The sequence below is a fragment of the Semicossyphus pulcher genome, unplaced genomic scaffold (assembly GCF_022749685.1).
Source record: "Semicossyphus pulcher isolate SPU_LCO1_2020_fin unplaced genomic scaffold, fSemPul1.0.p SCAF_5, whole genome shotgun sequence".
Classification (NCBI taxonomy): Eukaryota; Metazoa; Chordata; class Actinopteri; order Labriformes; family Labridae; genus Semicossyphus; species Semicossyphus pulcher.
The window spans coordinates 27,716,110-27,732,302 of record NW_027211726.1 but is presented as its reverse complement, the minus strand read 5'-3'; the positions used below and the strand labels follow the sequence as shown (position 1 = coordinate 27,732,302).

Here is a 16,193-nt window from a genome sequence, read left to right as displayed (position 1 = left end):
CTGCCTCTCCCACGGTCATAATGCCAACAGAGCGGTGATGAGTGTGTACAGGCTCGAAGCAGCTCAGCTCAGTTAGGTGTCCTGTGTGGAGACAAGCCAATATTAGTCTACCGAGTTTAGTAACGATTGATGCAACATAACCCCCAATCTCTCTGCCACAGGCTTCTGATTGAAATTACAGGTCTGCTTGTTTGGGGTGAAGCTTGTGAAATATGTCCTGCTAGCGCTGAAATGATTAAACACAGTCAGTGTTGGGTTTCAAAGAGAGAGAGACACAGATGGACAGCGATTACTCAGACGCTTAAAAAGATGGTGCAATGGGAGAAGTGTAATCTGCAAATTTATGCTTGGTTTATATCACTTTCATCAATTTACTATTTATTAGTCTGCATGTGTTGCCACAGAGCAGTCCAAAATTAGAAGAATTAAGCAGTTACAGATGTATTGGGCTCCTGGTCCAAACTGATATGAGAGCAAATGTTGCATGTCCACCTGGAGTTAGTGGCAGAAACATGTTGCTGGCTTCGTTTCTTCAGAGCAGATGGAATCTTTATACGTTTGTTGAAAGAAAAGACAACAGATATCAAGTGAGTGGTTGTTATGGGGATAATTATGAAAGAGGCAGATGGCTTAGGGGATATCAGGCGTTTGCAGGTTATTTTTAGACTTACTGCAGCACACCTCAACCTTTTAAAGCACATCCTCCGGCTCCACAGAGCATTCATCAGTGACCCTGCCTGGCTAGCGGTCACTGGCTGGGATGAGCTGTTAAACCCTGATGACCTGGTCATCCGAGCCGGAGCACAACTCTTTGTTAATGTTCATCCTAGAGGAAAACACACTGCCTCAGAGCACTGTTAACCTGGAGATCAGCGTTCATCATGTTTTTTATTCTTCCAGTGGAAGTTTTTTTTCTTTTTATTATCCACAGTTTTTCTAATTTCATGTTTTTTATTGAAGATGCAAATCCTTTTTCTTTTTTTTAAAGAGAAGAGAAGCCGCTTTTTCACCAGTTGTTAATGTTGATTTATTGTGTACTAATTCATCAGCACACTGTCTCTGTATGTTGGATTCTATTTATCATAGCACAGTAAGATTTGCAGCCAAATTAAAATCACTCACACATTATTGAACCTCTTTCCACACATTGACTAATCATTGCTATATTTGTAATATTTAAGGCATTCTGGGCAAACTGCCATTATGTTTCTTTAAATTTATATTGTAGATGTTGTATCTTTGGACTCAGCAGCTACAGGAATGCACTGAGCTGACTGCTCTAATATTTAAGCCTTACTGTATGTGCATAATTATACAGGAGCATCAATTGGATGAACATATATTTTTTTATTTGTTGGATTCTTCTCTTTTATTTTCAGGATATATCTCATTTTGGATAAATAATAGTCCATGTGGGCGTAATTCCTTCATTTCTTCATCCATCCACCCAAATTAGCCATTGTTCTCCAAGAAAAAAAACAGTTTAATTATATAATAATTTCATTCACCTTCTGATGTGCTAAAATAAGTTATGCAACAGTGTTTGTTGGCACATGTCCATTTATACAAAACAACATGCCTTTTTTAAAACTAGCTGAAAACCTCGACTTCTCTTCTTTAGACTATTCAATTTTTTACACACACATACATATGCGCGCGCGCACACACACGCACACACACACACACATTCATGCACATCCTCTCAGGACTGAACTAAATAAAACCATTTTGCTGTTATCAGTTGTGCTGCAGTGGAGTAACACCCCCTTTGTTTAATGATCAGTTCCTTTATACACTTCAGAGATGTCATTTTACGGGAGGTGTGATGAACATGACGTCCATGTTTGTTTTGTTACATTTGTCTGTTTTCCCCTCCTGCTGCACCATATTTGTAAATGAATCTTAATGAGCTGGATCGACACCCCCGGTGTGATGCACGGCGTAATCGTGTAAACACTGGCAAACCTGCGAGTGATGGTCGTCATCTTTATCTTCGTGGGTGACAGCGATATGGTGAGGGGCGGGGAGGCTTGTTTAATCTCTGAGTCGTAGTTTGATCTGTGGCTTTCATACTCATCCAAGGAGGGGGGTGTCATCCCTCTTTTTTTCCCCTCTCTCTCTCTCTCTCTCTCTATCTATCTCTTTCTCTGTGTTTTTCTTTCCTGGTTGCTGTGGCGACGCCTGCCGCAGCGCTATGCCTCTGCAGACTTCAACAGAAGCAGCAGCAGCATCTGGGCTGAGCAGTGAGCGTGCTAACTTGAAAGCAAATCCCAGCTGCACATGTTACATAACATGTTGTAAGTGCTGTTACTGCACGTAAGCAAGGGAAGGAAATTAATAAACGGATCAATTCCTATCATTCCTTACAATTTATTAATGAGCCTTTCACAACACAACAAATCAATGCAGTTAAAAAAAAGAGCGAACTGGAGTCCCAAGTCAATGTCTAGCAAGCAGCGCTCTTACACACACTCACTTTGTGTTGTACCTGTTGCTTGCGTAGCACTTGTTGGAGCAGTGTTTTGTAACAGTGACATTTCTCTCCTTAAATCCTTACCCTGCTCCTTGCTGACATTTACCTATCCTGTGTATTGTGACTTGTTCTTTAGTACAATTCATCACAGGCCAAACTGCTCCTCTGCAGCTCACTTACCTCCTCATTTTCCTGTCTACTCTGCAGCTATTCTCAATATCTAAAGTCTTTGTTGTTAAATATAGTTCTTCTTTAAATACTGTGCAGCTCGGTTGTTAACTTTTTCTAGGAAATAAAATCTTCAAAGCTATTTTAGGAATCACAAAAGCTGCTTTGACAACAACAGCAGATAAACACAGCAGTAGTTGTTTTGTGTAAACATTATTTAAGGTTTGGAGTGCGCTGGGTCTTTCTGCTGCCCATAAAAGAAACAGAGTGGCAAGTCTCTTACGATGCAAACAACCAACAAGACCAGGACTCACAACAGGTGGCTCGCACTATTGTCTTTTTGTTATATCCACCTTATTCTTAGGGGCGCTGCTGTAGATAAAATTATGGGTACAACTTCAGGTGCAATAGCGGAAGTAGTAGTAAGCTAGTTACTGCTGGCTGGCCGCCCTGGCACCTGTTGCACGGTTCGTGGCTGTACTAACAACCAGACGAAGCTAAATCTGTGGCGTGATCAACAGTGTTTTGAACACGAACCCAGCTCAAAAAGGGATTGTTACTGTTACCAGTGGTACTGTTTCCATCGCCTACCTTCAGATGAGGGTGCCAAAAGAATGTGGCTGAAAAACCTGAACTTAAAGAGACCACCAAAACATTGTTTGTGTAACCAGCATCCTACATTGTGGCTGGGCTACCAAAGCAAGTCATTACAAAAGGCTTTACAGTAATAAATCAGGAAACAACATTTTTACCTTCCACAGTATTGCAGCTGTTTGGCTGCAAGATTGGCCTGGTCCTGCAACACATGAGCACCCAGCTGTTTGTATTTCACCTGACGCTGAAACTAAAACCCAGGCCCGGTGATGTGGGACTTTGAGGCTCTATGTCTGCTTTTAGATACATGACGTGGTGTCCCACCTCCTTTAACAAAACGCGACGGACCTTGTTGCTGTGGAAGTACAGGTACGCCTCAAAGCTTTTCAGATTGTTCATAGCTTCACCATCCTGTGTACGTTATCTGAGGCCACTTCTTAAGGTCGTCCTCCCGTCCCTTGATAGTAGAAGGCAGCGGTATGATAATATTATCTCTTTTGAGGTGTAAAAGATGGTGTTCCTGTATGTTTTATCTCCTGATCGCTTCAGAAAAGAGGATTAGCGTTAGCCGTTACCATGGAAAAACGCCGGTTCCAGTTCAGAGACGGGCGCAGCGGCGGAGGTTGCTCCCATAATTCATGCAAAGGATCATGGGGGTGAGGAATAAGATGAATAGAAAACCAGTATCTCTCTAGATTAAAAAAGGAACCTTGGGAAGACCTCAAGAACTCACAACACAAGTAGTTAATCTGCTCATGTAAAAACAAGAAGTTTGTGATATTTTTTGTATGATACTTAATTCACCACAATTACAGGCCTCATATTAGTTTATATAGAATAATGCATTTAAATTGCAATTTTTGTCGGACACAAATGATTCAGCGCTGACTCTTTTCCTCTGTAAGCCTGGGGGATGTAACCTGCTGCTTACTCAGCCTCTCGGGACACTGCATACCTTACAATAGCTACTCAACAGAAGCACTGCGGAGGTAAACTAGAGAGCGTTTGTACAGTAATAGCAATGCAGCACTCAGCTGTGCACAAGTAACACACAGCAGATGCTTTAATAAGCAGCATTTTGTCATGACCTTTCCAGTCCCCTTTGAGAAGATGTTTGCTAAGAGACCCTGGAGAACCTTCATCCCTGTTCCTCGCTGGTTTATTTGTTATGAAGGCTTCATAATGGATGAGAAGATTAGCTTGTGCCAACTCATCCCATCAGTTTATCACAATTGTAATCGTTTTCAATGATAAGTATTTTTAAACACCGTTTTAGTTGCTTCTCATTGGAGTGAGTCATATTTCCATTCCACTGCTTGTTTTTCTGCGTGCATGTTGGTTATCCCTGTAAGTAGATTGTCTCTGTGCTGATACTCAGTCCAGGATGGCAGAGTGGAGAAACTCTGGAGCAAACGATCAGGCTGTGGGTGTGTGTGACTGAGGCTCGTGTGTGGGGGAGTTCATCAGCTCATTACAGACGAGCCATTCTCTTTTGTTCACTTTTAATGTGAAAGAATTTATTTCCAGTTTTAGAGACAATGTAGGCTACATATAATTTGCACATCTCCTAGCAACAACACTTTGAACAAACTAAATATAACTGCTTGCTAAGGTGTCACTATAGGCTCGACAGGACTAGCTATGTCTGTTTGTTGGCTCCGATGACATTGATGCCTTTTTGAATAAGGTTGTTGAGTTGTTGTACTTTACATGTTGTATTTATATTATAAATATTTTAGTGATGGCATTTTTGTAATTGATTTCCCGAGATTCAGGTCTTGAGCTTTGTACTCAATAATCAGACATATGTCATGAGCCCCCTATGTGGTATTTTGTTTTTATCATCTTGCAACAATTTTGTGCTGCCAGGTTAACTGGCCTTCAGTATATGTGTGTATGTGTGTGCATTGGTGTCCAATCGCACCGTCACAAGAGGTTTACCAGGCAAAGCAAAAATCTATTATTTTCCTTTTGCCTTTCACAGTCGCAACAGGTAACTGAAACGTTGAACTACAACAAAAAACAACCAACAGCTACATTTACACTTGTTACGTTATCTTATCCCCTCCCCTAGGTTAGGGAGCTCTGGTTGTTAATGTAGCTCCATGGCTAACCATACTTACATAAGCCTTTCACACAGTGTGGGAAATACATATTAAAGCTGTGTAAACACAGTTTTTTATACAAACAAAACATTTTGTGACATGCAAGTTTAGACCCAATTAAACCTTACATTAACATTTTCCCTGATCTCACCTGGAAAAGAAAAAAAAAACATTTTAATGCAGTTGTTTAAGTAATAATCTCGAAATATTTTCATTTAAATAAATGTCTGTTAAGTCTCTATCTATCGCTGAATGAGGTAACACAATGGTGATTGAGCCTGCAGCCCACTGATGAAAGCCTTTGCATTTGCAGTATTACAGACTGGGTGTCTGTGGCGACTTTCGCAGAAAGAATCACAAGCAGCGCCAAGTTAGTGACGCGTTTTCCATCAGCCAGCAGTGGTTGGTCTGCCAGAGAGGGTAGGCGGAGCTAAGTGTTATGACTAAACAGTAGCATATTAGTAATCTACTATGGCTGAACAAACAAAGAAAAGATCGATGACTACAGATACAACTTCAAAAAGAAGTGAAAATCCAAAGAAAAAGAAACAAACTCGACGCTCAGATGAAGGCAAACAGTCTGAAAAGGAAAGCGGCCGTCAGCGAGGAAAATCAAGAGTTACAACTTGAGCCAACCATGGACGTCACACATGCAACACTGTCTGTATATCTGGGAAGTGTGCTCCTGCAATTATCATTTATCTTCCTAAATACCGCCGAAGAGAACGAAACTGAGATCTTTGAGATTACAACTTTATGCTTATTCTATTATTATTTGTTTTTATGCTCTGACGAAGTGACCATGGGTGTCATGAAAGGCGCCATCAAATAAAATGTATTGTTATTATTAACTTTAAAGTTAACACACTTTACTGCCAGGTGGTAACAATTAGTCACCTTTTAAAATACAACTTAAACTGGCCCAACAAGTTGCTGCTACCGCAAAGAGAATTAAAGTGTAGCGCATAAAGCACCTTTGATAAATACCAGCATATTTTATTCACTCTGTCTTTTAGCCATTTTTACTCTCTCATCTTTGACTTCTTAACTACTTCATATAAGTGGTAATTATTCTTTTACATCTGGATTCCGTCAGCAGCTATAGTTTAATTCAAATGCCATTGTAAAAGTTGAGAAGAAGATCCACTTCTTGCACTGTAATGTCGATTTCAACAACTTTTAAAATATTTAACAATTACAACAATAATCAATAATTCAGATCAAACTAAAAGAGGAAAAATGTTTTCAACCTGAAATGGGTGTTGATGCATTTCTCAGTGATAAATGAAGACGTGGTGCCCACTAAAGTGATCCTTTCTTCCCTTTACAGGGTTGATAACTGAAACCTCACAGACTGATCATCTTTAATGAGAAGTTCTCATGCTTGCTGAGTGTGCTTCATTTTTCTCTATTATTGCATCACATGTGGCCTAAAGACTGATGAAGGCAGTATACTGAAGCATTTAATCACTTAAACCTGGATGCTGTGCAACTTTCAGTGAGATATTATTATATCATGACTCTTTTAAGGCTCGGTGTCTGAAATTGTTTGATGCTTGTATCAATAAAACATAGATTTTACACACATATGCAGCCTGGCCATTTATGTTAAAACATGGTCACGTTTTCTGTGCAGTTGTTAGCGCTGTTGCCTCACAGCTAGAAGGTCACTGGTTCAAACCCCGTTTTGAGCAAAGTTGGCCTTTCTGTGTGGAGTTTGCATGTTCTCTCCGTGCATGTGTGGGTTCTCTCCGGGGTCTCCGGCTTCCACTCACAGTCCAAAGACATTTAAGGTTAATTGGTGACTCTAAAATTGCCTGTGGGTGTGAGTGCGAAAGGTTGTCTCTATGTGTCAGCCCTGTGATTGACATGAACAGCTGGGAGAGGCTCCAGCCCCCCCGCGACCCCGAACAGGATAAGCGGTATAGATAATAGATGGTAAAAATGGCAATAATAACAATACCAGTAGTTTGCAAATTATATAAAACACAATAATGTGTGAAGTTAAAATAGTAAGATGAATAATTTACAGGGTGTTATCAGAGGAGAATTGCATTCACTGACAAATAGAGAACCTTTTAAAGAAGGCCAGAAACAGCAGACGGATACATCACTCCAAATCTATAGAGACGTCTAGTCTTATTTTTGTAACAAAACTCTCGAGCTCCTCTGAGCCCCTCTGAGTGCTGTTGGTCGTCTGTTGAGTGAAGTGTGTTTTTAATACAGACGTAGAGCTGAATGTCACCCTCCTGTAGCTCCAGCCTCCCCAGGGTGCTCCCACTGACTGTGACAGCACGGCCTCAGCCGCCCACACCCACCTTCCCTCCACCCTCCCTCCCTCCCTCCTGCTGGATTGTCTGTCTATCTTCCCATTCCTTCTCTGCGACCCCCAGCCCTCGCTGCACGCAACAGATCGGCACACCAGCAGCACCAAACGCAGCTCGGCTCTTTCATCAGGCTGTCACACAGGCTCAGTCGCCCTGACTCACAGTGTTTATCACAGCCGCGGGCGTGACACTAGAAAGCGTATGACAGCCGGTTTGTGTGTGTGTCTTTGCGCGTGTGTGCCGCAGTTATTCTCGTAGGACTCATTACTCTGGCGATCTCTACGAGGGCCCCTTAAACCCCCGTGTTTGGAGCGCGTCTCCTCCTTAGCCTGCCAGGAGCGTGCAGGAGCTCAGTTCACTGAGCTCGTTGTTCAAAACAAATGATTGTGTCTCCCTATGCACCTTAGCCAAATAGGGGCCACATCAGCTGTGACTAGCCTCACATTAGCGGAATTGAATTGAACTCACTCCTGTGAGACAGGGGAGAGCGAGGTATAAACATGTGAGAGCAGAGAAATGTAGGCTACTCTAGTGTGGTGTGTGTGATTTATTATTGACGTGTGTGATTTATTATTGATATGATCTATTCTCATTTGAATTGACCATGATTATTTTTATAATATTTGTAGAACAGATATATTTTAATATTGATACTATTAAAGTTAACGGTAACACTTTCTTTGAAGTTATATTATGTGAAAATGTAAAATGTCTGTCCTATTCTTGTTTTTGTGTTCTTTTATAATAAACAGAAACAGAGGCCCTCACTTGGTTGATGTAGCTCGATAGTCCACGGTTGGTTGTAAAGAAGTGTTTGTGTGCGTGTGAGTCACTCTGAGATTGCTCCAACAATCTCATTCGTCCCTTCTTGACAGAAATTAGTCATGCATGAGATTAACAGGAGGGAATTCGGTTTAATACCCACAGCTCTGGCTCTCTCTGCTGATGTCACTAAAATGTATTTTAGGACAAACAAAGCCTATTGATCCTCCACCAGAAACATGTGATAGGCCATTAACGGCTGGGTCGGCTTTTGATGAATACAAATGGAGTGGAGATTGGATGGGAATCCTGTGAATGGCCGTGCACGAGATTTTAATGTTGCTTTGAAAGGTCTTAATTCTTGTTCCTGACAATCTCGTCAGAGCTCCAATTTTGTACATTTTGTGAGAGAAAAGAGCCACCCCCTCCCGTCCTGCTAATCCCCTCCCCACTGTTTGATTTTTTCTCTTCCAGATGTGTTGGTGAACGGGAAGCCATGTGACTGCGATGTCATTGCTGACTGTAAAGTGGGCGAAGCCGTGAGCCTGGAGGTGCAACTGACCAATCTGAGCAAGAACCCAGTAGGCCCCCTGGCTCTGACGGTGGTGCCATATCAGGACTACCAAAATGGAGTCCAGAACTACGATTTGGAGGATGCGGTCACATTCATCGGCTCCAACACTTTCTACATTGACACGGTTAGTTGGGGTTGCAGAACTGTTCTGATATATAGAGATGCATTCAACAAAGTCATGTCACATTATGCAACCGGAATGCTTCAGGGTGTAAAGGGGAAATGACGCTGAAGAGCAGTTTGATGATAATTTAATGCTTCATACATGTTTCAGCTAAAGGCTTCAGAAACTGCTTATTAAACATTTGGTTTGTGCAATAATTCTCAATATGTAGACTGTGACAGGCCACATCTACAAAGCATGGAAATACCAGGAGAACTAGAGGAAGGAAAGAGAAAAGAAGGCAGATAAATATTTATAACACTTAATAAATAGTATACAGCTCATTATAATGTAGTTGCACACAGCTTGACACCTCTAATGGCATTATTGTAGAGTATTAGTTAACTATTATGACATGTGTGTTTTGTGTGTTTTATTCTATTTGTATTCATAAATAAGATAAGATAGAACTTCAGCCTAAATAAATAAGTTGTTAGTCGCATGTTAACATATTAAATATAATTACAGTGAAATCTTCCAAATTATGCTTCACCAACATTGAACGCAGTATCAGGATTACTACATGCAGTTCAAGTCTTTGCAGGGATGTGCAGAGGCTTCCTCCTGTTTCCTAACTTCCAAACAAGGTGTCACTCGCTGTAATGTAGAAGTCTGGCACATAACGAAACTGCCAAGTTTTGGTGAAAGAATTGCACATCACAGTTCAGGATATGCAGCTGAAAACAATGTTGGCATTGTCCACCATCCCTTCCACCATCCAATGCCCGTGGGCGAGTAAGATGCTTGGCAGAGAAGATCAATATGGTCAGGACTGCAGCCGGTGTTTAATCTCACCAAATTTACCTGAGTGTTTCCTCCAATGCAGAGGAGGATGCAGAGGTGGATGCAGAGATGGTCTTGCTTTGTGTGGTCAGGATCATAGCTGATGTTACTCCACTTCCTCATTATGTTTCCTTTTCTTATCGTAAAAATCACAACCCCAGAAGGCACCGGTGTTAAGCTGCTCCAGCCACAGTTTGACGACTGACATTTAGTCACGTCGCCATCATCCGATATTATTTCACAAAAGTACAAATTTGCAAAAACTAAAATTTAAAATTAGGAACACATTTCTAGCAAAGAAAAAGGATAGGTGACTGATCAGGGGTCTCGTTTATAAACGTAGAACCCAGACTGAAACTGTACGTACGCCGAAATCTCGGAAATGGCGTGCGCCAAAAATAATTCCGATTTATAAAACCTGCACGCAATGTTTCCTTTATAAATAACAATCCACCTAGAAATGTGTGCATGTGAATTAGCCTCTTATTCCGCCCTATACACGCCCACGTACACCTTAAATAGTCAATGCAAAGCACCTCCTGAGTGGAAATACATGACAATGAGCCGGCTGATCACAGGAGGTTGTTTACGGTGAATCACAGAAACAGCCGAGAGGAAGCTGAAGGAAACTTTTGACAGCTTGAGGTGCTGGTATAAATGTTTATGGTGGCTGTGGTTGAAACACCCATTGGTTTCCATCATTTTCATCCAATTTAATTGAAAGTGTATAATTCACTTGAGTTACGTTGTGCTTTTAACTGTGGTAAAATAACATTTAAAGTGCTTAAGTGCAGTACAGACGATCACATATAGATAGATATAGAACAGTAGAGGCTTGAAATGGACAGAAACCAGTGACTTCCCAGCAGGCAAAAAATGGTTTACTTGTGTAGCTAGTTTAGCCAGGCTTAAGTTAGCTGTGGTCCTTTTAAGGGCATGGCTGACATGTTTAAATCCAAAAGTACCTTTTGAGTAGGGAGTACCTTTTGATCCAAGAAGGGAGCCTTTGTCTGTAATGTTTCTCACTTGTGCATGCTGAACAAGCTGGAGGCGATTAAAAAGAGGTATTTGATGCCAGAACAAAGAGTCTACAGTCTAAAAATGAAAGCATGACAGAATTCCCCAAATTCCTGAGTGTGCAAAACAACTTGATTTTAGGGGTCGTTCTCAACTGACAAAGGGAATCGATGCACTTTTAGTTACCTTCACATCAAAGCCACAGTCAGCCTTAAACTTACTCCCCCTGCTTCTGGCTGCAGTCCGGCTGACAGTGTTTCACTTCATTATGAATCTGCTGAATGTGTTCTTCTTAGTGTTCTTACTTCCATCTGTGTTTGCCACGGCCAGGTCAAACCCAAAGAAAACTCTGTCTGTGTGGGGGCCCTGCTCTTCCTCTACACTGGAGATTTCTACCTTAACATCAAGTTCCAGGATGACAGTGCTGGACGGGAGCTTCCTCTGGCCTGGTTCACTCTGCCCAGCGTCCACATCCGAGCCCTGGACACCCCGATGCAGGCCGGGGCCTGAGGGTCTGTGCGCCCCGTCAGTTTAGCTCTGAATGAAGGATGGAGAGTTTTGTTGATGATGTTCTCTGTAAATACAAACATGTAAATATTATTTTGTTAAAACTTGCATAGCATGTGTGCAGTAGAGGGCAAGTGGATGTAAGATCTTCTTTGCAAAACAGTCGAGGGCTTTCTTACAGTTGAACTGTGTGCAGGTTTGATGTGACAGAATCAAAGCAAATTTTCAATTTGAGTAGAAATTTACTGAATAAATGTACAGAGAAGAGAAAAAGACACTGGAGCAGCAAAAATGACAGTTTGAGTTGTTTGAGCAGAGCACAAAGTCTGTCTGTACGTTGCTGTTTAGATAATGATACATCTATATCTGTATAGTTTTTAAAGTGAGTCAAAACAGACTGTCCTGTGAGCAAATGTGTGAAATGGAAATAAAATTCCTACATCTTTATACATCTATTATCAATCACTGTGATCAGTGGACTTACCTAGGATAAAAAGTATATGTGCCATGTGCTTTCATGTTAACTTTAACACATGAAGTCATCTAATGTAAGATAAACAAGATCTGAATAAGTCTAAACTCAGTGCAGTGCAGTTTGAATGATCAGAGGGGAGTCAGGAATGGATGCTTCAATGCGTTAGGGTTTGCACCCATTGACTGATTATAAGAAGTGGAAGCAGCCAGTGTGACTTCAACTGTTGGTTTGTGGGAGACAGTTTAAAGCTTCTTCTGATCGTTCCCGTCTTGTTTTTTTGACCAGAGCGTGGATACACATTGGTTTGCCTCTATCTTAGTTGAAAGTTTGCCATGGTAGCAACTTATCCATCACACGTAGTCTTGTCCAAAAAGCATTCGGCCTGTCATCATCTGTTTTGTACGGAGGCCCTTAGCAGCCATGCGTCCATACATTTACTCCGTTTTACAGTGATAACAAGTAATTTCTGGTCGTTTTCTCGAGATCTCGACTTATTTATAACGACGCGGCAGCACCATAACGTCAGATGATCATATCTCGTATCCCCAGAGTTGTAAAAGCACAAAAAAGAAAAAAGAAATAGGCTTAACTTGCCTCATTAGTGTGGGCAATGGCAGCATGGCATGTCCTGTCTGTAATATCACAGTGAGCAGCCTGTTGTTTTCTTTTCTAGATCGCTGGAAAATTATACTCTTATCACAAGAAAACAAGCTTCATTATCTTGTGATAAAGAGCCAAACAAACCGTTATAACGGGAAAACCAGATTTGTTTTCCTGAGATAAAGAGAAAAATATGTCGAGACTTCCAGAAAACAACCAGAAATAACTCGTTATCACGGGAAATGGAGTAAATAAAATGTGTGGATGCATGTCCGCTAAGGGCTTCCCTGGTTTTGTGCTGTAGGGGACTGTAATTTACAAAATGTAAATCATGCTGTATGGAAGAATTTTGAAATAACAGATTACAGAGACCCTAAACTCATTATTAATAAAGTGAGAAGTATTTTCATTTTCCCATCTGCTTCTATATAATTAGTCGTCTTTTTGCAACAAGTAGAGTTGCCCCTAAATGGCCATTAGAAAAATGCAGGTTTAAGGCTCTTGGCCAAGAGGATACATCCATTCTAAATATGAGCTGTGCTAGGTAGCTTGCTAATTGCTAGCTGGCAGGCTAACTTCCTTGTACCAGTAAATGAAAGCCACAGCATGAAACTAAAATAGTAACAATGTTAGCAGCTTTCAAGCATCGACTTTTTCATGTGTGATTGAACAACTCGTATCACTTATTTTGATCATAGTGCCATTTATTCAGTTGATTATTTTGTTAAGTACTAAAATTTCAAAATATCTATTGAAAGAAAATGACAAGAATAAGTGTCACAAGATTACAGAGCAATCATTGAAGAAAATGAGCTGCATAAAAACATTGGAAAACTGTGATTATCCAGAATGTAAAGGCAGTTATTTACACGTAAAATGTATTTATTTCTTCTGCTGTATGGTCTCCACTTCACTGGATAGCTGATCATTTTTGCTGTCTTAGATTACCCTCTCATTATGTGTGACATATAATTGTTGTAAATAAATGTCAAAGAAGGAAGCTTTTGTTTATTTTGACGTTATTCCAACTTTTATATTAGTCTATCAGAGTCATTAGAGCTCTGTGATCAGCTTCGGTTTCTGCCTACTGAGATGACCTGCATCACCTCAGCATTTAAGAAACTTCAAGTCTGACATTCACAGGCACCAAAATCCATAAACAGTGATTACCACGGAAGACTGACAATCATTTTTAACACTGGTTTTTACATGGAACAGTGACTGAACAACATGATGCTGTTCAGTGATACCTGAACAATACCAGTGACTTTTTCCAAAATCATTGAGGACAAAGCAACCTCTTCAAAGGTCATCATTATAATAGTCATAGGGCATGATACCTTTTTGATCCTCTCACTGCTGGACCCAGTGTGAACTGGATGAAGGAGATGCTGGGGAAAGATAAACCTTGTCGAAAGGCTAAAATGTCTTCGGGGGTTTGGGAGACCTGCAGGTATCATGCGGCTTTGAGAGGAGGTTTATCAGGGAATCAAAAACACTCAGCATGTGGCAGTCAAGCGTTGGTGAGACCAGATTGTGCCCTCCTCCTCACCAGCCACAAGAAATGAGAGCTTGACAGGGTCAAGGAGAACAATAAGAACTTTATATTTATGTAAAGTAACAACAGGGGAACGTAACAATCTTCCTCAGATATATCCAGCTTCTTTGATCCTCTTATACCCTTTTCCCAATGCAATTAGCACGTTGACGCGGGTTTTTGAGACCCGGGAAGACCCGCTTATGGATGCCGATTGCCTGTTTCCCCATTGCCAGTGCAGTATCCTGCTTTCGGTCTCTTTTCTGCTGTGTCACCGTCTGACGTTCCAAACGTGCTGGAGACAGGGTTAGTAAACAGTGAAGATGTTACAGTCGTTAGGTCTTTATTGTATCTATTACTCATTCAGTCTGTGTATGAAACTCGGCAGCGACAAATTTGGAACAATGTTCGAGCGCTGCTTGGACGAAGACGGGCGGAATTTGTACCTGAGATGACAAGGAGTGGCAGAAGTTACCAACGGAGCATAGCATCGTGCCGGAAAGGGGGCAGAGATTAGCGTGTCGACCTGGGTTTTCTGTTCCAATCAATGCAAATTGGAGCCGATGCGATAATTACCCAGGTCTACTACAGAGTCATTTGACCCGGGTCTGAATGCTGATTGTAACCTTTCCCATTAAGCAAAAAATCGGGGTGTTAGCCGACATGTTCGGGCCCGATCAGACAGAACGCGTTTTAGCAGCTGGGAGTGACTTTTCTGTCATTGTTTTGAATGAGATGGACGCTTCTTGCGCACTGCTTTTCCGTTGCAGAGTGCGTCGCGTTTTTGAGGAAACGCTCTGAGCGTCTCGAGTTGAAAAAACTTCAGCTCAAAGCAGAAATGCGGCCGACGTCATTGGCATTTTTTCTCATTGTCCAGTCGGATGAATGTAGAGGCGGGCCTTCTGTCAGTTTACAATATAACGGTTAGGTTAATGACAGCTAATGATTGGGTGGTTGCCTTAACAACAGTAGAAAAAAACAGCCTGCAAAACGCGTTCTGTCTGATTGGGCCCTTAGCGGGTTTTTTGACCAATGGGAGAGCAGCTTTAAGCATCTTTTTTCTGACTCCAGTGATGTTTTCCTATGAAGGTCACATCTGGAGTTCAGTGACAAACAGCTTTTCCACACGTAGTAAATGTGTTTACATATGTGAATAAATCATCAGTGAATCCACAGAGTTCATCAGTTATGCATACAACACACACAAATGCAAAGTCATGCCCTCCACGCTTATTAATTTGTTTGTCTGTTTATTTATTTGATTAAGAAAAGAGCGCGAGCGTGCAGGCTTTGAATAGTAAATTCATTAAAAACGTAGCCTCTCTGAGTGGGATGACTCCTACACTACATGCTACTAACAGAGTCTTTAGAGTGGCCTCTGGGCTGCAGTCAGTACAGTCAAGTTGAACTCGCTTCTAAAATGCAAATTCTGTTGTCTGCACATTGTTTACTGACCCCTTTTCCAATACTTTTCAGTTAGGTCACCCTATTTATAAGCCTTATAAAGCTGGGCTGCAATTAATGTATCCTTTCCTTTACCTTATGCACATTAATTATATCCTGTGGTCAGGCATCGTGCAGAGGAAGCAAAGAAATGGAACTTCAGAGCAAAATATCAACATGTACCAACATGAGCTTTGCAGAAACTTTGCAGATAACTAATTATTTAGAATAACTATCAAATATATACTTTTATAAGAGAGAGAGAGAGTTTGCTTTTAACTCCCAGAAAAGCTGAGTCTACACACTTTACATTGTGCAACTAGATAGCCTTTTACACCAGACCTTCCCTGCGCATTACATGCCGCCAAGGCTTCAAAAAAGTAAGTTGTACGTTACCCTCAAGTTTCATTGATGGATGATGTCCTCTTTCTAATTGTTTAGCTGTGCCCTTGAAGTCAGGTGAGGTAGTACAAAGAGCAAAAGTCAGCTATAGTTGTGGACATGTCAAACACACGCGCAAGTTTCGTCCAGGACAGCAGGTTTAATTTTCTGTATGAACACAAACTATGATCTTCTTCCTGAAGCTGACCAAGTCGTTTAAACATGAGAAAACTGTAGCTTATTTATATCGTTAACCATGTGTTACTTATTATTGCACAACTTAA

At 41.2% G+C, this 16,193-nt stretch overlaps 1 protein-coding gene across 3 annotated transcripts in view; it reads left to right on the top strand.

Moving 5' to 3' along the window:
• trappc9 (trafficking protein particle complex subunit 9) overlaps window positions 1-13,540 on the top strand; it is a 226,436-nt gene extending 212,896 nt beyond the window's left edge. For all 3 annotated transcript variants that reach the window (XM_069681096.1, XM_069681094.1, XM_069681095.1), the window contains 2 exons: window positions 8,904-9,127; window positions 11,297-13,540. In XM_069681096.1, coding sequence (XP_069537197.1) covers window positions 8,904-9,127; window positions 11,297-11,476 — 404 coding nt within the window. In that variant the 3' untranslated portion in view covers window positions 11,477-13,540. The remainder of the gene's footprint in view (window positions 1-8,903; window positions 9,128-11,296) is intronic.
• The last annotated feature ends 2,653 nt before the right edge of the window (window positions 13,541-16,193 follow it).